Raw genomic sequence first — 25,015 nt, forward strand, 5'->3', positions numbered from 1 at the left:
CTGCCGTATGCGCTCCATTATGGGGGAAAATGTAATGGGAACCCAGCCTCGGGCTGGGTTCCCATCACGTTTTTGCCATACTGTTTTCAATCCGTTTTTCTAAAGAAACATACGTTTTTGATAATTTTGTCCATTTTTAATGGGAGGGGTGTTGGGTGGGGACTTTAGGATGCAAATGCGCATGTGCAAAGTAAAAACCATAAACTGTTTACCGTATGGAACTGAATACATGTGCGTTTCCCATTGACGTCCATGTTAAAAAAAAACATATGCGGTTGCAGTACGGTTTTTAAACCGGAGACAAAAACGGGGTCAACCACGCTGTTCCATCCCATACTGTTCCATCTGTTTTTTTGCCATACGGTTTTCTTTAGAAAAACGGATTGAAAACAGTATTGCAAAAACGTGATGTGAACCCAGCCTTATATGCACAGACTTGCACATTGAAGATCCTGTATCTGCTTGGCAAAAAAAAATATTATATGTTTAATAAATCAAGAGCTACGGACCATCAGGTTGCAAAATTGTACTCGTCATAGTTTCATTGCAAAGAGCTTTGGTTAAACTAAATTCAGTCAACGTACCAAGATATCTACGTCACGGTGATTAGGCTCTCTGGTTAATAACTTGTCTCCTGGAGGCAGACATCCTCTGTTATTTTCTTTCGTGTCTGCATCTAAAAAGCATCATAATTAGCTGTTTTGTTTGCCATGTAACATTAAGTACTGATTTAAATTAACATTACCCAACTGTTGAATTATATTTTGCATTAGGCCACAATTAATCATTTTACACTTGTTAAGCAGTGTCCATTTAAGTGCTGGGATAGGTCCCCGCACTTACATTAAACATAGGCCTCCGTTACCTGATGGAGACCAAAGTGTGTCATTCTAACCTTCATTTGGGTCATATCCATCAGGGTTTGCTGGATGGAATATGCTGACTTTTCTGCCATTCTGTTGAGCTGGTTCTAACATAAAAAAAAATAAAAAAAGAATGTATACTGTGATATACATTTTTTAACATGGGACCCTATGTATGATGGATGCCACTAAGTTGTGTATATGTAGAGGAGCACCTGACATTTACTTCCAATGAACACTGCCTAATGTAGTGTGAAAGGCACCTGAAGCTAAATATAATTTTTCAGATGAGTGACTCACCTGGGCTAATAACTGTAGGTGTTTCCTCTTCCTTAATCTTCACCCTCACTAATTCTGGCTTAGTCTCCAATCTGCATATGTTGCTCTCCTGTAAAACAAATTAACCTTTATTAAAGGGATATTCACCGAAACTCTTTTTGTTTTGTGTGTCTGTGGGTCTCTTTCTATGTGAAATAATCACTGTGCTTCCTGCATTCAGCTGCTCAGTACTACAATTCCCAGAATGCAATGGTTTCCCTTAGTTCTTCATCGCAGCACTACAGGGGCAGGGCTTGTGCTCAGACACACAAAGATCCAAGACAGAACATAATGCGTTGTCTTAGGAGATAGGGAGGAGCTGGGGAGCTAGAGACAACACTGTACTGACAATAAAAGAACAAACTGCACAACTTTAGGGGTAAATTAACTAAAATCATACTGAGTCATCATACATAGTACAATTCGCAACAACACTATATTAGTAAGTTATAAGTCTTTAGGTGATATAACCCTTTGAAATTAAATCTACAATATGCAAACCCCATTGTCACTGCCACTCAAGTATGGTATTTTATTAGCTTTTTGGGTTTGGGTGGAATTACTTTATTACATTTATACATAAAATCTTGTGATAATTAATAGAAAATAATATATTTTACAGTAATTTTCTACAGACTTACATTTTCAGCCTTTATAAGTTCTACGTTGCAATCCCAAAAGGTAGTTCCATTTTCTCTCTTACAATCTTCTAATAAAAGGGAAGGTGAAAATGTTTTTAGACCACAATGTCCCCCTGTAAAAGCAAAAATAGCAAATTTTTTTCTGGGTGACGATATTTCATATAAATAACGCATGTGTTTTAATAGAAACATGACCAGCCCAAAAATGCTACATCCCCAGCACACACACACACACACACACAAAACGCTGTTAGAAGACTTATCAATAATTTACCATAATCTTTAACCCCTTAAGGACCAAACCCATTTTGGCCTTAAGGACCAGGCCAATTTTATTTTTGCATTTTAGTTTTTTCCTCTTCGCCTACTAAAAATCATAAGTCTTTTATATTTTCATCAACAGATGAGAATAAGGGCTTGTTTTTTGCGCAACCAGTTGTCCTTTGTAATTACATCACTCATTTTACCATAAAATGTGTGGCGCATCCAAAAAAAAAAAAAAAACTACCGTATTTATCGGGGTATACCACGCACCGGCCTATAACACGCACCCTCATTTTACCAAGGATATTTGGATAAAAAAAGTTTTTTACCCAAATATCCATGGTAAAATAAGGGTGCGTGTGTGCGCGTGTATACCCCAATACACCTCCAGGAAAGGCAGGGGGAGAGAGGCCGTCGCTGCCCGCTACTCTCCCCCTGCCTTTCCTGGGGTCTAGAGCCCTGCTGCTGGCCCTTCTCACCCCCTGGCTATCGGCGCCGCTGCCCGTTCTATCCCCCTGACTATCGGTGCCGGCGCCGATAGCCAGGGGGAGAGAAGCGGCGCCGACAGCCAGGGGGAGAGCAGGGACAGCGGCACCCATTGCCGGCGCCGCTGCCCCGTTGCCTCCCCCCATCCCCGGTGGCATAATTACCTGAGTCGGGTCCGCGCTGCTGCAGGCCTCCGACGTGCGTCCCCTGTGTCGTTGCTATGCACGGCGCGGAGCACTGACGTCATGCACCGCGCCGTTCAGCGCATAGCAACGACGCCGGGGACGCACGCCGGAGGCCTGCAGCAGCGCGGACCCGACTCAGGTAATTATGCCACCGGGGATGGGGGGAGGCAACGGGGTGCCGGCGCCGATAGCCAGGGGGAGAGAAGCGGCGCCGACAGCCAGGGGGAGAGAAGGGGCAGCGACACCCATTGCCGGCGCCGCTGCCCCGTTGCCTCCCCCCATCCCCGGTGGCATAATTACCTGAGTTGGGTCCGCGCTGCTGCAGGCCTCCGGCGTGCGTCCCCGGCGTCGTTGCTATGCGCTGAACGGCGCGGTGCATGACGTCAGTGCTCAGCGCCGTGCATAGCAACGACACAGGGGACGCACGTCGGAGGCCTGCAGCAGCTCGGACCCGACTCAGGTAATTATGCCACCGGGGATGGGGGGAGGCAACGGGGCAGTGGCGCCGGCAATGGGTGCCGCTGTCCCTGCTCTCCCCCTGGCTGTCGGCGCCGCTTCTCTCCCCCTGGCTATCGGCGCCGGCACCGATAGTCAGGGGGACAGAACGGGCAGCGGCGCCGATAGCCAGCGGGTGAGAAGGGCCGGCAGCAGGGCTTTAAACCCCAGGAAAGGCAGGGGGAGAGAAGCGGGCAGCGACTGCCTCTCTCCCCCTGCCTTTCCTGGGGGTGTATCGGCGTATAACACGCACACAGACTTTAGGCTAAAAATTTTAGCCTAAAAAGTGCGTGTTATACGCCGATAAATACGGTAATTGTGTGGCGAAATTGAAAGGAAAACTGAAATTTTGCAAATTTTGGAAGGTTTCTTTTTCACACTGTACAATTTACATTAATGACATGTTTTCTTTATTCTGTGGGTCAATGCAATTAAAATGATATCCATCACTACATACTTTTCTATTATTGTACCGCTTTAAAAAAATCTCAAACTTTTTAACAAAATGAGTATGTTTAAAATCTCTCTATTTTGATGACCTATTAGGCTAGGTTCAGACTACAGAATCTCTGGGCAGAAAATTTCCGCCCGGAGATTCTGAGTGCGGCCAGCGCTGACTGAATCAGTTGGTGCTAGGACCGCGCGGACACTGCAGTCTCCAATAGACTGCAATGTGTTCCGCGCGGATTTCCGCCTGAAGAAAGAGCAACCCCATTCTTCAGATGGAAATTTCCAAGCGGATTTTCCGTTCACAAATTCCGCTTCACAAATTCTGTGTGAAAGTGTGAATTTGTGAACGGAAACCCATTCACTACACTATACATTTTAGCAAGCCTAATTTCTGGCTGCAATTTCAAAGCAGAATTGCAGACGGAAATTCCGTAGCCTGAACCTAGCCTAACTTTTTCTTTTTTCCATATAAGCGGCGGTATGAGGGCTCATTTTTTATGCCGTGATCTGTACTTTTTATTGATACCACAGTTGCGTATATAAAACTTAAAGGGGTAGTCCAGTTCTGAAAAAATTAGCCCTATCCTAAGGATAGGGGATAAGTTTCAGATCGCGGGGGTCTGACTGCTGGGGCCCCCCATGATCTCCTGTACGGGGCCCAGCTCGCTGGCCAGATAGCAGGTGTCGGCCCCCTCACGAAGCATCAGCTGACACGCCCCCTCAATACATCGCTATGGCAGAGCCGGAGACTGCCGAAGCCAGCGCTCCGGCTCTGCCGTAGAGCTGTATTGAGGGGGCATGTCAGCTGCCGCTTTGTGTGGTGGTCAACACGCCCCCTTACCACAGGCTGCTGGGGCCCCGTGCAGGAGATTGCGGGGGGGCCCCACCGGTCAGACCCCCCGTGATCTGAAACTTATCCCCTATCCTTAGGATAGGGATAATTTTTTCAGAACTGGACTACCCTTTTAAGTTTTAAGTTAAAGAATATCTCCTTTAATGCGTTTTTTATTAATATGATGTGACAAAAAAAGCAACAGTTTTGGAATTTTTTTTCTTTTACGTTTACGACGTTCACCATATGGGATAATTAACATTATATTTTGATAGTTCAATCATTTCCGCACGTGGCGATACCAAATATGTTTATTAATTTTTTTTACGCTTTTTGGGGGTAAAATGGGACATTTTACATTTTTATTGGGGGAGATTTACATTTATAATTTTTTTTTTTACACTTTTGATGTCCCCATAGGGGCTATTTATTTCATTCATTTGATTGCTAATACTGTTCAGTGCTATGCATAGGGCATAGCACTGATCAGTATTATCAGCAATCTTCTTCTCTGGCTTCTGGAGACGGACGGAGCAGGTAAGGGGACCTCCGTCATTACGTGGGCGATCCAATGATCCATTTTAAGTGTCACACTACCGCAGATGCCGTGATCTGTATTGATCACGGCATCTGAGGGGTTAATGGCAGACATTAGCGCGATCGCTGATGTTCGCCATTACCAGTGGGCCGCTGGCTGCTGACAGCAGCCAGGACCTGCCGTTCATGATGCGAGCACTGGTCTGGTGCTTGCGGTCATGTTCCTGACATAAAAGTACATCATGGTGCGTTGGGTACCACCGAACCATGACATACATTTATGTCCAATGTCGTTAAGGGGTTAAAGGTACATCTAGTCACACATAATTTTTTTACCAAAAAAATCTCATAATTAAGAAATTAAGACACACCGGACAAGGAGCCTCTATAATTTATCTTTTCCTTGAAATCACCATAACCATCAACACTTTTCCCAGAACTTCGGTTCTTCTTTGGAATCATTTCAAGAACATTACCTTTGGCTGCATAGAAATTGTGACATGTGAGAGACGTTAATAAAAGTAATATTTTAATCAAAAATAACACTGTAATTGACTGACCTACAAAGGCATCTTCAAAAATTCCCTCTTGCGGAGACTGCTGGCAGTAATTGGCATACAGTTTTCGATGTCTTTTATATTCTGAGATTAATTTTGGATTCTCATCACCACCTTATTAACAAAATAATTAAATTATAAACTGCTTTAACCAAACATCAAAAAAGGTAACATTTTGTCTTTGATATGTAGCCTAAATAGGTTTATTCCAGTTAACTCCTTTAACTCCCCTTAACCTCTATGTCAGTATTCTCCTTGGTATTTTTCAGCCAAAAGTAATTCAATGGACTTCATTTACTAAGGCCTTTCTGTGTATATTTTCTAGGGTTTTTTGTGTTGCATGTGTCATAAGGCAAAATTTGAATAGGTATATATAATAATTTATATAAAACCAGTCCTCAAGGATAGTGAAATAAAGAGATAAAAAGGAGATAAAATGAGCAAGAAAAAGGTGATGTGGAACCAAATAAATGTAAAATCAATAAGTTAAATGTCATAAAATAGATACTAAATAAATAATGATAGTAAATGAAAGTAAATAAATAATATAAGGATAATAAAAGACCTGAATCAAGGATAATGCAGTAAAATAATACAATATAACATTTATTCACAAGATAATAACTTAAATCTGGGCAGGGCCCTTGCACCAGATGTTAATAAGATTTTGATATTAAAATAGATTAAAAAGTCATTTATAAAGCAAAAACTTAAAATAAGGCAAAAATTTTTTGGAAATGTCCAAAAATAAAATGGTCCAGTAATATACTGTAGTTCAGAAATAAAGTGGTCCGGTAATGCAGTTCATGAACTTATATAATGGAGCAGTTCAGGGAGCGATATGCAGATAATGTAGTTTTGATAATATTAGGTAGTACCTGTATGCCGATTTGAGTGGCATCACTTACTGGCGAAGTGCAGCCGGCATCCTCAGGAGTAGCAGTCTCGCGGTGAGGGTTTCTGTCGGTGCTGGCACGGCATGGTGGCCGGCCTTTGTGATCGATGGTGAGCCCAGTAAAGTGGATTGGATGAGTCCGGCAGAGACAGGTTGGCACGGGATAGCGTCCGGCCACAAGTGGAGTATCGTGGATGAAGAGGTGATCGCTGACCCTGGCATCCTCGTGTCCTAAGGAGAGAGGATCGTGCGTGCAGTCCACAGAGGTCCCAGAATAAGGGGTCTACAGCGCTGCCAAAGCCAAAGTGGGCTTTAAAAGTAGTATAAGGTGGTTGCTGTAGGTAATGGGTATAAGACCAAGGCTATGATATTCATTATCTATGGCTACTGAAGAATAAGACAGTCGTCTTGAAATGCGTATAGCCTTGGTCTTATACCCATTACCTACGGCAACCAACTTATACTACATTTTAGAGCCCACCTCGGCTTTGGCAACGCTGTAGACCCCTTATTCTGGGACCTCTGTGGACTGCACGCACGATCCTCTCTCGTTAGGAAACGAGGATGCCAGGGTCAGCGATCACCTCTTCATCCACGATAATCCACTTGTGGCCGGACGCTATCCCGTGCCAACCTGTCTCAGCCGGACCCATCCAATTCACTTTACTGGGATCACCATCGATCACAAAGGCCGGCCACCACGCCGTACCAGCACTGACAGAAACCCTCCCCGCCAGACTGCTACTCCTGAGGATGCCGGCTGCACTTCACCAGTAATTGATACCACCTAATATTATCAAACCTACATTATCTGCATATCACTCCCTGAACTGCTCCATTATATAATTTCATGAACTGCATTACCGGACCACTTTATTTCTAAACTATATTACCGGACCATTTTATTTTTGGACATTTCCACATTTTTTTGCCTTATTTTAGGTGGTTGCTTTATAAATGACTTTTTAATATTACATCTATTTTAATATCAATATCTTAACATCTGGTGCAAGGGCCCTGCCCAGATGTAAGTTATTATCTTGTGAATAAATGATATATTGTAGTATTTTACTGCATTATCCTTGATTCAGGTCTTTTATTATCATTATATTATTTATTTACTATCATTATTTATTCAGTATCTATTTTATGACATTTAACTTATTGATTTTATATTTATTCGGTTCCACATCACCTTTTTCTCGCTCATTTTATCTCCTTTTTATCTCTTTATTTCACTATCCTTGAGGACTGGTTTTATATAATTTATTACATATACCTATTCACTTTATTAGGTCTTTTTGGGATTTAGACCATTCCAGTTAACCTCGGAATAGTATACCACAGTGAGCTACACATACCCTTTTCCTTCTCCAATACACCAAAATTTCCAACAAAAATGTTTCAAATACCCTACTAACTCTCCACTTTACTCAGAAAAAAACTGAAAAGGGGTGTGTTTAAAAAGGACGTGTCTCATAATTTTTTTTTTTTTTAAACTACATTTTCAGAAAGAACCTACAAGTCTACTAATGTTCCCACATAAAATGTGGTGGATTTGAGCTCTGGAAAACCCAACAGCTCAGAACAACAACAACAAAAAAAAGAAAAAGAAAAAACAAAGGGAAAAAAAAACACAGCAAATACAAGATAAAATAGTAAATACTATGGAAAAATACCATTGGAAAAAAAGAAACCACCAAGAAAACTAAACTCCACCATTAGTAAATGAAGGCCAATGTCTATTGTACTTTTCCTGTGAGATGCTGAATATCTGTTTTAACAATGTCCAATAAAGAAGACTTTATGGAACATCTTTGGGATTATCACTGTAGCCCTAACAGTCTGTATTTGCACAGATAGAATTTGAACAGGCAAGGAGCTGGTAATGTTTCCTTGAGGGCCAACTTTTACAAGGTGTTGTTACTGGAGACCTATCTTATACACATTAGGATGACTCAAATACCTTGATCCCTACTTACAAGAAATAGAGACCTAATTATGGAGTAACAAAATGCTTACCAGGGTATTGCTGATTCTGTAGAATACCGTGAAAATCCTTAAAATAATCCTGTTTGGGGAAATATACACCTTTTAATACATTTTCATACAGTAATCACCCAGACACAATTGTATTCCGTTGTTGCCATAAAATGTCTCAAAATTCCCAGTAGCGCTCACCTCTCCAGTCAGCAGCTCAATGATCGTGTTGGTAAGTTCCAGGATCTTCTCATAATTTTTCCTATTATGTATCAGAGAGTAAAATGGAGACAATGCAATAGGATCCTGCGTTATGCTCCATCCTCCTGACACCTGTTCACTTGACTTCTTTATCAGTATATAATCCTGCATTTATGAAAATAACAGGAAAGTAGTCATGTAGACATTTGGAGATGCCAGTCTTCAACAGTCTTTTTGCCCACTAAAGAAATCTGTACAACCAAACAATGTTGTCTTTAATTCTTTGTAGCAAGTGAGCAGGACTGGTGGAAATCAGGCACCGTCTACTAGTCTAAACCACAAAAGAACAGAATAAAATACTTCTGTCCAGTTGTATAGGACAAAGAAGTAGTTATTATAATCATCTCTTATAGTCTAGGGTAGGAAAGGGGTTAAAGGAGAACTACGGGATTGAAAAATGTATCCCCTATCCTATGGATAGGGGATAAGTTTCAGATCGCGGGGGGTCTGACCCCTGGGGCCCCCCGCGATCTCCCGTACGTGGCCCCGGCTCTCTGGTTAGAGAGGGCGTGTTGACCACCGCACGAAGCAGCGGCCGACACGAGCCCCTCCATACATTGCTATGGGAGAGCCGGAAATTGCCGAAGGCAGCGCTTTGGTTCTCCCATAGCAGTAAATGGAGGGCGCGTGTCAGCCGCCAACTCGTGCGGTGGTCGACACGCGCTCTTTATGCAGAGAGCCTAGGCCCCATACAAGAGATCGTGGGGGGCCCCAGCGGTCGGACCCCCCGCAATCTGAAACTTATCCCCTATCCTTAGGATAGGGGATAAAATTTTCAATCCCGTAGTTCTCCTTTAATGGGAGCATCCCTGTTGGTCTAGAGCAGGAAAGGGCTTAAAGGGGTATTCCCATCAAGACATTCATGACATATATATAAGATTTGTTATAAGGCTGGGTTCACACCACGTTTTTGCAATACAGTTCCCATATACGTTTTCAATTTGAAAACCATATGGAACAGTATTGAAAACCAAATGCCAAATGAAGCATCCGGTTATGTCCGTTTTTTTCCTGTACCCAAAATCACAGTTTTTGGTCTGGGTGAAAAAACTTATTTTTTAACATTGGGAATGGGAACCGTACAACAGAACCGTATGTGCGTACGATTTCATCAGGTTTGTCCCATACGGTTTTTGCCTTTGCACATGCGCAGTGCACACCGAAAGTTTTTTTTCTTGGAATTTCAATCAAACAAGTGAAACTTTATTCATAATGGATTGAAAAGTTAAAAACGTATAGGTTTTTATTCCTAAAAAAAACCAAAAACAGATAAACCGGACATCATTTTTACAAACCATATACGGGTTAAAATTTGTACACACGTTTTGATACAGTTTAGTCCAGTTTTGAGGAATCCGTTTTTCATCAAAAACCTGATGCGGGAACTGTATTGCAAAAACGTGGTATGAAGCCAGTCATACAGATGTGGGTCTAACCACTGGGATCTGTACATCTCGAGATCGAGCTGAGCTGCTTGAGGACAACCAAGCTGGTCAGGAAGGTAGAAACAGCTGAAGTGTCTGCTTAATTTAATTTGTATAACTCTAACAGACTTTAATGGGAGTTGCACAAAATACTGCGACACTGTTCAAGTAAGTCCCGTTAACCCCTATGGGAGTTAAATAGACTGCATAAACAGCCCATTTGGCTTTCTACCCACCTCTGGCAACCACAAGCTGTCCAGAGTGGGCCAAGATCCCTAAATATGGACATATGCCATAAATGTCAAAAATACCCCTTTAAAGGGGTTCTCCCGTGAAAAACTTTTTTTTTTTAAAGCAACTGGGGCCAGAAAATTTTACAGATTTGTAAATCACTTCTATTAAAAAATCCTAATCCTTCCAGTACTTTTTAGGGGCTGTATACTAAAGAGAAATCCAAAAAAGAAATGCATTTCATCTGATGTCATGACCACAGTGCTCTCTGCTGACCTCTGCTGTCCATTTTAGGAACTGTCCAGAGCAGCATATGTTTGCTATGGGGATTTTCTCCTGCTCTGGACAGTTCCTAAAATGGACAACAGAGGTCAGCAGAGAGAACTGTGATCATGACATCAGAGGAAATTTATTTCTTTTTTGGATTTCTCGTTAGTATACAGCCCCTAAAAAGTACTGGAAGCATTAAGATTTTTTAATAGAAGGGATTTACAAATCTGTTTAACTTTCTGGCACCAGTTGATTTAAAAAAAAAAAAAAAAAAAAAAGGTTTCCACGGGAGTACCCCTTAAATGCCAGCATTCCTGGTGATCTATGGCAGGAGATGTTTTTTTTATGGTAGAGAAAAAGTTGCTGCTGGGCCTTAAACAGATTAGAGTCAGCATCTGTAGTTAAATGGGTTATACAGGAATATTTGAAATTTTGCTGGGGGATATGAAAAAATAGCATGCCCGCCTATTTCTATCCTCTGCAACTCATTCCATGCCCTGCTCCTCAATCTTCATCCTACTTCAGAGACAGACTCATCTCAGCAGTGACAGCCCATTCAGCCATCAGTGAATAATTTGGGACATCACTGCGGCTACTGATTGATAGAGCAGTGACTTCCTGCTCAGACAAGTCCATCTTGAAAGCAGAAAGACCAATGAACTGAGTGCCAGATGATGTCATACTAGGACCTGCAAGGGTCCCTCTTTGATATGAACGTAAATGTGGTCTATGGCGCAGAAGGGGTGATTAACAAGACCCATAGTGATGTAAGAAAATGAAGGAGTTAAAGTGTATATAGACAAAAATAAATGCTGTTTTATTCAGTCTTAAAAGTCGCACAAATCTACAATAAAATGAAAGCATTTTAAGAAGTACCAAATCATCCTTCCTATGATTGGTTAATGTGTTTTTTTTTATTTTTGCTAATTCTAAAGCATAAAGTATAACAGAAAATTAAATAATAAAAAAAAAATAATAATAATAAAAAAACAGTCTGAATGTCCTTGACAGGGTATGCAACATACATATGATACATATAGATCAGGAGCAGTCCTTTTATTGCTGGAAGCGCACTGGTAGACATCACAGGGTACCACCTGGGAGAACTGTAGGCTGATAAACTAGCAAAACATTCTAACACATGGACGATGCATCCAATGACAGTGCCCACGACAGAAAAACATACACACAAACACACATCATCCTTAACCCTCCCCCCCCAAGGCAGAGATCAAGAAAGGTGTATTTTAAGGGTACGTGTCACTAACAAGGACATCCAAAACGGCCATGGAATCCACATTTTATCAAATATCTTAAAGAAGATGTCCAGTGCTTAGAAATGTATCCCGTATCCGCAGGATAGGGGATAAATATCTCATCACGTGGGATCCGACCACTAGGACCCCCCACGATCTCTTTTAAGGGGCCCCAACTCGGGCTTTGGCTGCGCTGCTGTGTGTGACGTTTCGCACACAGGAGGTCAGCTGGTACAAACACGCCCTCTCCATTCATCATTATAGGAGAGGTGGGGACACAGCATTCCTGTGTGTCTGCCTCTCCCATAGAGATGAATGGAGGGGCGTCTTTAAACTAGCTGACGTGCTGAGTACGAGACGTGCCCTAGCAGTGCAAAGCTGGGGCTCCTGCGGGAAATCGCAGGGGGGGGTCACAGCAGTCTGACCCCTGCAATCAGACATTTATACCCTATCCTGAGGATAGGGAGTAAAACATTTTAGCACTGGACATCTTCTTTAAGACACTTCCAGCTGATAAAGCAGGACTAATATAAGGGGAGATACCTATTGACCAGTCAAAGCCATCTAGATACAGGGGAGGGGGGTGTCAGTAACCTTCCAGGATATGGCTATAACTTTCTGGGCACCGAAGAGCAGAAATCTAATAAGTAAGTGCCGGTAAGACTTGTAACCACCCCGCCAATTAGTCCTAGTAAGCAAACCTAAGGATTAAGCATAAAGGGAAACTCCAGGTGGTCATGCAGAAACTGATTAATGACCCTCAAAAATCATTCACTACAACTTTCACACACTCCCTACAACATACAGAAATGTACCTGCCTCTGTCGAGCATTTAAATCAGGCTGGGTTCCCATTACATTTTTACCCATACGGGAGCGCATACGGCAGGGGGGAGCTAAAACCTTGCGCTCCCGTATGCCTTTCTATGCGCTCCCATATGTAATTCATTTCAATGAGCCGGCCGGAGTGAAACGTTCGGTCGGCTCATTTTTGCGCCGTATGTGCTTTTACAACCGGACCAAAAACCATGGTTGACCACAGTTTTAGGTCCGGTTGTAAAAGCGCATGCGGGGCAAAAATGAGCCGACCGGACCGAAAGTTTCACTCCGGCCGGCTCATTGAAATGAATTACATACAGGAGCGCATAGAAAGGCATACGGGAGCGCAAGGTTTTAGCTCCCCCCTGCCGTATGCGCTCCCGTATGGGAGAAAACGTGATGTAAACCAGCCCTCAGGCATCAAAGGCAATAACCCAAATTATTTTTAATTTGGCAGGAGTATAATAGACTGGATCAATAGATCTCTAGCACTAACAACAGTCTGTAGTATGTTTTTTCAACTACCCTCCATTGGTTAGGGGTAAGATTAGGCACATTCTCTGCCCATTTTTTAAAGGGTTTACTAATTGCAACAGAAGATAGGCCTGTGTAAGGGGCTTGGAAAGGTCCATGGCACACAGGAGCTGCTCCATCTTAGAGAATTCAGTGTGGACCCCAAATTGAGTTTACACCGCGTGTCACTATTGCAAATAGAAAAACAAGCCAGTGCGAGGGACAACTAATTTGCATATCCTCAAAGGAGAGAAAGTTATGGTCATCAGAGAAAAAATATATTATAAACTTCACTCTATGCCTTCCCCAGAAGTTGGAAGTAGGCAAGAAATGTAGTTGTGGTAAGGTAACATTTCCCCATAGGGGGCCTTTCAGGGATTTAGAAGTTATAGGGAAGTGCCTGTTAATAACAGACCACAGACCAGTCACCATCTTAATAGGGACAAGAAGAGAGGAGGAGGCAGAAAATATACAATACACTAGTGAGGTTCTCATAGGAACCCATAAAGGCCCCAGCAAGAGCAGTGACAACAATAGAGAATTAAAAGTAGAGCTACCAGTTTATATAAACCAGTTGGCAAACAAAAAAATAATTGTGCACATAAGGGGTTGCCAGGTTATCTTGGTCACCTGGAGAAGATGGGGCCTAAAAGGTTTGCCCTGCCAATAGAAGGATCTCAGCACTCCATTCAAACAGGCTGCTTGGTTAAAGGAGAAGTCCCATGTAGAAAAATTATTGTGTTTTAAATGCAGAAGCAAAAGTTATATCACTTTGTAAATCACTGACTTTACCCATCTTGTAAGTAAAACCTGTTTTTCTAGCTTCTTTGTTCAGAGAGGAAGTTCAGCAGCTCCCTGTTCTGATGACTTGCGACCCCCCATTGAGCTGCATTATGCTGGGGGCCGTGATGTCACAATTTCCCATAGTTCTGCAGCTTAGCCAGCTCTGTGCACGGCAAGGGAACCTCCCATGTGCAGCTTCAGCCAATCATAGAAGCCCCAGTGAGCTGAGCACGTGTATTCATCTCCTCGGCAGGGAAGCATCTGACAGCCAGCTCAGTGTTTATAAGAGCAAGAACGATGTCCTGAGAAGAAGCAGAGGGGGAGGGGAGATCCCTGCTTTCCCCTGCACTGATTACAATCTGACAGCAGGTCAGTCTGAAAGAACGATGTCCTAAGAATAGAAGCAGGGGGAGGGGAAACACTGAGCCTGCTGTTAGGAAAGTGATCAGTGTCTAGGTCAGTGTAGCCCAACCAGGGTGCCTCCAGCTGTTGCAAAACTAAAACTCCCAGGCATGCTGGGAGTTGTAGTTTCACAACAGCTGGAGGCACCCTGGTTAGGAAGCACTGGTCTAGGCTGGGCTACTTCTATGATGAACTGAAAGGCATTATGGGAGACAGGAAGTCAGGGACCTCCATGTACCAGGAAGTACCGATCTTTCAGAGGGGATTGCAGGAGAAGGGAGAGGGTGAGATACATGAGGAGCAGATTGTCAGAATGGTGAGCTCATGCACTTTCACATGATAGAAAAAAAAATGTATGACTTGGTCCATGATACTTCTTCTTTAATGTCTATTTCTACCCCTTGTGTCCAATAATCATGTGACTTAATTGCCAGAATCCCTCACCTCCCCTGTCAGCAGAAATATGATCTCCAGGGTGAGGTTTAATATCCTCTTAGCTATCTTCTCCTTCTCCATCCAATTGGAGTAGGGGCTCTGGTCCACAATGAAGGAAGTAATCTAGAGGTGACTGCTGGGTAAAAAAAAACAAAAAAAAAACACACACAAAAAAAAAGAACATTAACTGTACTGAAATACATAACAAATTTTAGCAGGTTGCAATAGAAAGAGTAGGTAGGAATTTGGACTGTACTAATGTCTAGTTCTCGGTAAATGCCATATGGGAAATCAAGTTTACATATCACATTAAGGGCTCACTATTTGCAAAACATAAATAGAAAAATGTATCAAGTCATCCATGTTACAGGGTGATGTTTATTAGTTTATTATGCAGGTCAATGTGGACCCATCATCAACAACAGGTGCCAGCCACTCTACAGTCATTCTTCACGAACAGTAAAGGGGTATTCTGGGAAGCATCTATAAAAAAAAAAAAGAAAAAAAAAGTTATGCTCAGGCCGGTAAAAAAAAAAAAAAATGACATATGTCCATCATGTTCAACCAAGGAGGTGAAGGGACATAGCCAAGTCATGCTTTATAGTGTTGGCACAAGCGATTACTACTTAAGTGCAGTGCCCTACTTCAGCCAGTGATTAACTGAGCAGGCAATTCCATGTACCAACACTAGGAAGTGCTATGAAGCGGAGCCTGGCTATATCAGAATGGCACCAGCAATATAGGTAAGTATAGTTTTATTATTTTTCCACCATAAGTAGATTTTTTATACTTACTGTAAAATCTCTTTCTCGGAGAATCCATTGGGAGACACAGGAACCGTGGGTATATCTTGCTGCCACTAGGAGGCTGACACTAGGCATTAACAAAAAAAAGAACTTGGCCCCTCCTGGCAGGATATACCCCGCCCACTGACTCTGAGCTTACCAGTTAAGTCCCAAAGCAGTAGGAGGAAACCGACAAATCACTACAGAGAGTCCAAAGAAGACACAGACAAAAAGCAACTGAACAAGCCCACAGACAGGAAATCTGCTCTCAGGTCCCCAATGGATCCTCCAAGAAAGAGATTTTACAGTAAGTATAAAAAAAATCTACTTCTCTCGTTCGGCTCCATTGGGGGACACAGGAACCGTGGGATGTACCACAGGAGTCCCCAGGGTGGGAAAATGGAACCCAGACAGAGAATCAGGCGGATGGCAACGCCACCGCTGCCTGCAACACTTTACGCACAAAACTGGCGTCAGCAGACGTGGAAGTGTGTACCTGGTTGAACTTGGTGAACGTATGCACAGATGGCCGCCTTATACACCTGCAGGGCCGAAGCCCTGTTGAAGACCGACTAGGAGGCCCCAACAGAGCTGGTGGAGTGTGCTGTGACCCGGAAAGGGGGAACCTTCCCCTTAGAACGACAGGCCTCTGATATGGCAGACCGGATCCACCAGGATATAGTCGCCTTAGAAACTGGAAGCCCCTTGTGCCTGCCTTCCAAAATGACGAACAGCGAATCAGAGAGCCGGAAAGAAGAGGTGGCCAAGAGATAAAGACGCAGAGCTCTGACCACGTCCAAGTTGTTGAGAGAGCGCTCCTTAGGGTGAGGCAGAGCCGGGAAGAAGGAGGGAAGGACAATATCCTCGTTCAGATGAAAAAAGGAGACCAACTGCGGCAGAAAAGATGGTACCGGTCGAAGCACAGCCTTGTCCTGGTGAAGGACAAGAAAGGGGGGTCAGCAGGAGAGAGCCGCCAATTCCGACACCCGCCGGATGGAGGTCACAGCAATGAGAAAAGACACCTTTCAAGAAAGAAAGCAGAGAGATCTCCTGAAGGGGTTCAAATGGGGCCCCTTGCAAGGCACTGAGAACCAAATTCAGGTTCCAGGGCGGAGTGGGAGACCTATAAGGAGGAGCCTCGTGTGCCACACCCTGAAGGAAGGTGCAAACATGAGGATCAGAAGCCAGGGGGTGCTGAAAAAAAATGGAAAGCGCCGACACCTGCCCCTTGAGGGAACTAAGTGTCAAACGCGTTTCCAGCCCCGACAGGGAGCAAGCCTCACACCACTGAAAATAGGCACACCAGGTCCTGTGATAAATCCTAACAGAGGACGGCTCATGCGCCCGAAGCATGGTGTGAATGACCCAGAGAGAGAAACCGCGTGCCTTCAGCACCGTGGTTTCAACAGCCACGCCGTCAAACACAGTGGCAGTGAATTGGAGTGGAGGTGAGGACCTTGAAAGAGAAAGTCTGGCCGATCCGGGAGCCGCATGGGAACGTCCACCATGAGACAAACTATGTGGGCAAACCACGGGCGCCAGGGCCAATCCAGCGTCACCAGAGTTGCGGGAACGCCGTCCGCCCTGAGCTTACTCACTACCCTGGGCAGGAAGGGAAGCGGAGGGAAGAGGTAAGGAAGGGTGAACTGTGACCAGGGAACGGCTAATTCGTTCACAGCTAGAGCCAGAGGATCGCGGGACTTGGCCATGAAGGCGGGAACCTGTAGGTTTAGGCGGGGCGCAAAGAGGTCCACGTCCGGGTCCCCCAATGTTCACAAATTCCTGTGAACACATCGGGTTGAGAGACCACTCCCCGGGGGTCGGGAGAGGAGCGACTCAGAAAGTCCGCCTCCCAATTGTCCACCCCCGGAATGTGGATCGCCGATATGGATGTAACCTCGTGTTCCGCCAAGACAAGAATCCTTGTCACCTCCGCAATTGCAGCGAGGCTGCGAGTGCCCCCCTGGCAATTGATATAAGCCACAGCCGTGGCGTTTTCCGTTTGGACCCAAACCAGCTGACCCCGGAGTAACAACTCCCAGTGGAGGAGACAAAGAAAGATGGCCCGAAGCTCCAGGATGTTGATGGGGAGACGGGCTTCCTGGTGGGAACAACGGCCCTGAACTGTCCAGTCCTGAAAAACACCCCCCCCCCCCCCAGCCGAGAAGACTCACATCGGTGGTTAAGACCTGCCAACGCAGCAGGAGAAACGAGCGTCCTTCCTGGAGGAGTGGAGAGTGGAGCCACCAAATGAGCGACTGGCGAGCCATGGGGGGGCAGACGGATCCGGCAGTGGAGGGAGCGAGGAGACTTGTCCCACAAATACAGGATGGCCCACTGAAGAGGGCAGCAATGGAACTAAGCAAAAGGAACAGCTTCCATGGCCACCACCACCCTGCCCAACACTTCCATGCACGAACGGATGGTCACCGGTTCCGGGCTGCGCAATAGGCGGATCCCAGACAGAAGAGCACTCCGCTTGTCCGGTGGAAGCAGAACCCGAGCCTTTTCGGTGTTGAAGCGAAGCCCAAGGAAAACCAGAGACTGGGAGGGAGAGAGGTTGGATTTCTCGCGGTTAATTAACCACCCAAAACTGGTCAGGGTCTGAAGAGTGATGTGGAGACTCTCCTGATTTTGAGCTTTGGACGGAGCTTTGATCAACAGGTCATCCAGATAAGAAAGCACCGACACCCACCGAGAGCGGATGATGGTGATCACCATCCCCAGTACCTTGGTGAAGACCCTGGGGGCTGTGCCCAGCCTGAAGGGCAGGGCCACAAACTGAAAATTACTTGTCGGAACGGCAAACCGCAGAAACCGTTGGTGTGCTGGAAAAATATGGATGTGGATATATTTATCCCGGATGTCCACTGAAGACAGGAATTCGCCCTGGTCTATGGATGCATCAACGGGACGGAGAGATTCCATTTAGAAGTGTTGCATGCGCAAATGCCGATTAAGGAGCTTCAAATCGAGAATCGGATGGACTAATCCTCCTTTTTTGGGAATAACGAATAGGTTCGAATAGAAGCCCAAAAAACGTTCCTGGGGCAGAACTGGCACAATGGCCCCCTGTGCAAGGAGGGTGTGGAGTGCAGACTGAAAAGCCGCAGCCAGGGCTGTAGAGTGGGTAGGCCGGGACCGGAAAAAACTATCCCGGGGAAAAGAACCAAACTCGATTTGGTAGCCATCTGAAACAACGTCCCAAACCTAGGAATCCTGGAACTGAGCCAACCAAACATCCCGAAGAGGGACAGGCGACCACCCACTCGAGAGGAAGGCTCTGGTGGGGGCACACCTTCATGTGGAGGTAGGCTTGCGAGTACCTGATTTGGCAGAGAAACTTCCAGAATGGCCGTCCTGCTTCCGGTAAGGGCACGCTTTGAAGGTAGGAGCCTTCCGAGGCTGGGAAGACGCCGGTTTGTCCTGGCGACTTGAGGCAAAGGACAGAAAGGACCAAACAGAAGAGGACTTGCAGCGAGAATCAGTGCAACGCACCTTCGTCTGAGGGAGCAGAGAGCTCTTACCGATGTAACCTCTGAGATGATTTCATCCAGGCGTTTGCCAAAAAGGCGGCCGCCAGTATAGGGCATCCCGGTGAGGGATTTTTTGGAGGCTGCGTCGGCATTCCAGGCCTTCAACCACATGGAGCGGCAGATAGCCAGAAGCTAAGGCCGCACAGCATGCGGATTCCAAGGACGCTGAGCATAGATAATCACCAGCGTTGGAGATCTGGAGAGTTAAGTCAACCAGATCATCTGGAGGAGCCCCAGATAAAACGCCTTGGCGAAGTTGAGAGGTCCTGGCCGATAAGGCCTTGGATACCCAAATCGCGGCCAGAAGCAAGGACGAGTGAGCTGCTTCAAAGGCGAATTTTCCTACATTCTATATTCGCTTGCCCATGGTTTCCTTGAAGGAAGCCACATCAGCCAGAGGAAGAGTGGTGGATTTGGATAAGCGAGAGACTGGAGGGTCCACTGTAGGCGGGGCAGTCCATTTGGAGACCAGGTCCTGGGTAAATGGAAACATAGCCTTCAGCCATTTAGACCCTTGGAAGCGCTTTTTAGGGGGGCTTCCAGGAAGTCTCCAGCAGGTCATCAAACTCCTTATGAGTATTGAAGACCTTGGGAGAGTGGTGAGTGCGGCATAAGGAAACTTCTGGAGAAGGCCGTAGAAGGGCAACAACCCAGCAGCAGGACCGCTACCTCTGCCTTTGTGCAAGAAGAAGCAGGAGAAGCACTGCCAGAGCCCTGCAAAATGACCTCCAGCAGGCCACAAATTTGCATGTGTCCAGAAACAGACTCCATGAGGGTGGTATGAGGGCCTGACGTCCACAGGTTGGGGTTGTGCTTACAGCCCAACACCGTGCAGGACGTTTGGCATTTGCCAGAGAACACCAAGATTGGAAAATTCACCACTGGTGCCCTGTGCTCTTCACAGAGGAAAGCAGGTTCACACTGAGCACATGTGACATATGAGAGAATCTGGAGACACTGTGGAGAATGTTCTGCTGCCTGCAACATCCTCCAGCATGACCGGTTTGGCGGTGGGTCAGTAATGGTGTGGGGTGGCATTTCTTTGGGGGGGGGGGGGGGGGGCCGCACAGCCCTCCATGTGCTTGCCAGAGGTAGCCTGACTGCCATTAGGTACCGAGGTGAGATCCTCAGATCCTTTGTGAGACCATATGCTGGTGTGGTTGGCCCTGGGTTCCTCCTAATGCAAGACAATGCTAGACCTCATGTGGCTGGAGTGTGTCAGCAGCTCCTGCAAGAGGAAGGCATTAATGCTATGGACTGGCCCGCTCGTTCCCCAGACCTGAATCCAATTGAGCACATCTGGGACATCATGTCTCATTCCATGCACCGCAGACTGTCCAGGAGTTGGCGGATGCTTTAGTCCAAGTCTTGGAGGACATCCCTCAGGAGACCATCCACCACCTCCTCAGGAGCATGCCCAGGCGATGTAAAGGAGGTCATACGGGCACGTGGAGGCCACACACACTACTGAGCCTCATTTTGACTTGTTTTAAGGACATTACATTAAAGTTGGATCAGCCTGTAGTGTGGTTTTCCACTTTGATTTTGTGTGTGACTCCATATCCAGACCTCCATGGTTTGATAAATTTGATTTCCATTGATAATTTTTGTGATTTTATGTAAAGACGAAAGTATTTCATACGATTTGTTCATTCATTCAGATCTAGGATGTGTTATCTTAGTGTTCCCTTTATTTTTTTGAGCAGTGTAAATTTTTATTTCTGGGATAACCTCTTTTAACCCCTTAAGGACCGAGGTTTTTTCCATTTTTGCATTTTCGTTTTTTCCTCCTTGCCTTTAAAAAATCATAACTCTTTCAATTTTGCACCTAAAAATTCATATGATTGCTTATTTTTTGCGCCACCAATTCTACTTTGTAATGACGTCAGTTATTTTGCCCACCAATCTACGGTGAAACAGAAAAAAAAATCATTGTACGACAAAATTGAAAAAAACGCTGTTTTGTAACTTTTGGGGGCTTCCGTTTCTACGTAGTAAAATTTTCGGTAAAAATGACACCTTATCTTTATTCTGTAGGTCCATACGATTAAATTGATACCCTACTTATATAGGTTTGATTTTGTCGTACTTCTGGAAAAAATCATAACTACATGCAGGAAAATTAATACGTTTAAAATTGTCATCTTCTGACCCCTATAACTTTTTTATTTTTTTCCGTGTATGGGGCGGTATGAGGGCTCATTTTTTGCGCCGTGATCTGAAGTTTTTAACAGTACCATTTTTGCATTGATAGAACTTATTGATCGCTTTTTATTCATTTTTAAATGATATAAAAAGTGACCAAAAATGCACTATTTTGGATTTTGGAATTTTTTTGCGCGCACGCCATTGACCGGGCGGTTTAATTAATTATATATTTTTATAATTCGGACATTTCTGCACGCGGTGATACCATATATGTTTCTTTTTATTTTTATTTACACTGTTTTTTTTTTTTATGGGAAAAGGGGGGTGATTCAAACTTTTAATAGGGGAGGGGTTAAATGATATTCATTCACTTTTTTTCTCACTTTTTTTTGCAGTGTTATAGCTCCCATAGGGACCTATAACACTGCACACACTGATCTTTATCATTGATCACTGGTTTCTCATAGGAAACCAGTGATCGATGATTCTGCCGCATGACTGTTCATGCCTGGATCTCAGGCACTGAGCAGTCAATCGGCGATCGGACAGCGAGGAGGCAGGTAGGGGCCCTCCCGCTGTCCTGTAAGCTGTTCGGGATGCCGTGATTTCGCCGCGGCTATCCCGAACAGCCCACTGAGTTAACCGGCATGGTTTCACTTTCGCTTTTAGCCGCGCGGCTCAGCTCTGAGCGCGTGGCTAAAGGGTTAATAGCGCACGGCGCAGCGATCGGCTCTGCGCGCTATTAGCGGCGGGTCCCGGCTTCACTATGACGCCGGGCCCGCCGTGATATGATGTGGGGTTACCGTGTAACCCCGCGTTATATCACGGGAGCAGGACCAAGGAAGTACCAGTACGTCCTTGGTCCTTAAGGGGTTAAAATAGTTCACTATCAATGCTGTATTAATCTGTTTGAGCATTTTTAGCTATAGCAGATTCAGGAGAAGTCACAAGACACACTTTCCTGCACTTTATCAAAAGGTGATGGCTCTACTTCCCACTCAATGATCAAGTCAAGGTTACCATTTTCATATGAGGAATCTTCAACCAGAGATTTCGAAGGCAGCCGGCGCCGAGTCAGTCAGCAATAGGACCAGGCAGACATTGCCATCCCTATAGACAGCAGCGGGTTCCGTAAGAATTCTTTCTTACTTCCTCCACTGCTGAAAGGACCTAGTGTGCACGGAGCAGCAGAATCGCAATGATAGCAATTAGAGATGAGCGAACTTACAGTAAATTCGATTCGTCACAAACTTCTCGGCTCGGCGGTTGATTACTTTTCCTGCATAAATTAGTTCAGCTTTCCGGTGCTCCGGTGGGCTGGAAAAGGTGGATACAGTCCTAGGAGACTCTTTCCTAGGAATGTATCCACCTTTTCCAGCCCACCGGAGCACCTGAAGGCTGAACTAATTTACGTAGGAAAAGTCATCAACTGCCGAGCCGAGAAGTTTGTGATGAATCGAATTTACTGTAAGTTCGCTCATCTCTAATAGCAATGGACCAGAATTTCCAAGTGTAATTGTTAAGCAGGTTTACTTTCAGAAATTCCGCAGTCTGAACCTACTATTTTGGCTCTCAGTACCCCATTACTACTCTCTATTGTGTTAACATAGCCTTACTCCCCCCATACACCAACATCCTTTTTGCAAGGTTACCTAGCACAGTATTTCAACAAGAATACTATCAATCACACTGGAACAAGAGCATTTATCCGACCCCGTTACCCCCACCTACTTATAATACATTTCCCATTACTACTATAGTACCAGCATATTTTGGGGTGCTACACAGAGGTCACCATCATACACATATAATTTTATATAGGCCACTGAAAAATGAAATAAGCAATCTGATATGTCATACTGCGAGGTAAATATTATGGAGGTAAATACTGCAATTTCAATATTCTATATAATAAATAAATGATTAACCCCCTCCCCATTTCATGTCCATCCTCCTTAATATGGTGTCGGAGCGTAAAGGAAATGTTTAAAAAAAAAACTGATGCTTATCTAGCCTTGGTCCCCCATAGATCCTGTTCTCCTCAAAGCAGTCCGGGTGTCTTTTTGCAGGACCTTCCTGCATGGCTAATCAATGGCAGAGACAGAACACTGCTGTGGCCAGTGATTGGCTGTATAAGAAGGTCCTACAGCAAGCTGTTTGTCTCTTAAGAAGAATACACAGAGAAGAAACCAGGTCTGCATGGAGGAGAATGGAATCTGTGGCAGACCTACGGGGGACAGGGGCTAGGTAAGCATCAGTTTTTTTGCTTGCTCAGAGCCCTGCTGCAAAAATTCACATGCAAGGTCATAATTACAGGATTCTACGGTCACATAATTGTAGGTTACAAAGTTCTCAGTTTAATTGTTTTAGCGATAAATCGTGCACTATGCTTTCTACTCTTCCCTCCCTGTGCCATACACTCATCACAGTGTCAACTATTCCAGCCTCCACACAACTGTTTCCCCTATGGCCCTACACCAACTCTCCTCCTGGAAAAGCCTTGTCCAGACTCCCAGGCTATGTTTACACATCTGAATGTCCGCACAGAGAATGTGCAGTCTCATAGACGGCTATGCATTCCGTGCAGTGTCCGCAGTAAGAATGAACAGATTCATTCTGTCTGCAGACACGGAAAACAGAATTTTCATGCCAGAAACATCTAGAACAGAGATTCCGCTGCATGCACAGCGCAACAGAATCCTGTTAAATTCAATGGGACTCTGCTGCAGAGGGATTTCCGTGCAGATATTCCAAGTGGAATTATGTTCGGAAATTCCGACGTGTGAACATGGCTTAACTGTTGCAAAAGCACAAATCCCAGCATGCCTTGACAGTCTTAGGGAAACACTGCTCTAGACCTGTACACTATAAACCTGCTATCACACACCTAAACATCCACTAGTTTACCCTCCACCACATTGTTTCCCAACCAGGGTGCCTCCAGCTGTTGCAAAACTACAACTCCCAGCACGCTGGTAGTTGTAGTTTTGCAACAGCTGGAGGTACCCTGTTTGGGAAACCCTGCTCTAGATGAACACTTACCATTGTGCCTATGAACTTTCTCTATGCTTCAACTTTTCCAATGCTTCACATCACACCTTAGATCAGTGGTCTTCAACCTGCAGACCTCCAGATGTTGCAAAACTACAACTCCCAGCATGCCCGGACAACCGTTGGCTGTCCGGGCATGCTGGGAGTTGTAGTTTTGCAACATCTGGAGGGCCACAGGTTGAAGACCACTGTCTTAGATCTTTCCCTGAGCGCTCACCTGAAACCTCTACAGGGACACCCAGCATTGTGCCATCAATCCTATGCTGTACATCCATCTGACTCAGCCCAAACAGTGTCCATTACACTATGCTTCCCAGTATAGCCTTCTATAGCCCCTCTCCCTGTACCCCTAGCACTGTTGCCCACTATGTCTCTTTCATGCACCAATCTATTCCCCCCCTGTGTTTTCTAGTGCGTCCACAATGAATGTAGAGTACGTATAAGAGATCACATGCAAGGATAGACGCTACCTGTCACTCCCGCACATATAAAGCAGCAGTAAATGCTGATGTGTGACGTCATCAACTGCCGCCAGGAAACCAAGAGGAAACCTTCCAATAAAACGCACGGGGGATTGCCATCACTCAAAATGGCCAAGG

The 25,015-nt window shown here is 45.0% G+C and overlaps 1 protein-coding gene across 6 annotated transcripts in view; it reads right to left on the bottom strand.

Annotated features, from left to right (window-relative positions):
* LOC130282829 (uncharacterized) overlaps nt 1-25,015 on the bottom strand; it is a 70,139-nt gene that overhangs the window by 35,954 nt on the left and 9,170 nt on the right. The window contains exons 1-10 of one of the 6 annotated variants that reach the window (XM_056531648.1): nt 24,887-24,996; nt 14,906-15,032; nt 8,705-8,869; nt 8,546-8,594; nt 5,632-5,742; nt 5,443-5,553; nt 1,823-1,890; nt 1,164-1,251; nt 896-970; nt 585-676 (exon numbers count right to left, since the gene is read on the bottom strand). In XM_056531648.1, the coding sequence (XP_056387623.1) occupies nt 585-676; nt 896-970; nt 1,164-1,251; nt 1,823-1,890; nt 5,443-5,553; nt 5,632-5,742; nt 8,546-8,594; nt 8,705-8,869; nt 14,906-14,977 (831 nt within the window). In that variant the 5' untranslated portion in view covers nt 14,978-15,032; nt 24,887-24,996. Of the gene's footprint in view, nt 1-584; nt 677-895; nt 971-1,163; nt 1,252-1,822; nt 1,936-5,442; nt 5,554-5,631; nt 5,743-8,545; nt 8,595-8,704; nt 8,870-14,905; nt 15,033-24,886; nt 24,997-25,015 lie in introns of those variants that run through there. The other 5 variants (XM_056531644.1, XM_056531645.1, XM_056531647.1 and 2 more) reach the window with 5 other exon arrangements.

The sequence above is a fragment of the Hyla sarda genome, chromosome 7 (assembly GCF_029499605.1).
Source record: "Hyla sarda isolate aHylSar1 chromosome 7, aHylSar1.hap1, whole genome shotgun sequence".
Taxonomy (NCBI): domain Eukaryota; kingdom Metazoa; phylum Chordata; class Amphibia; order Anura; family Hylidae; genus Hyla; species Hyla sarda.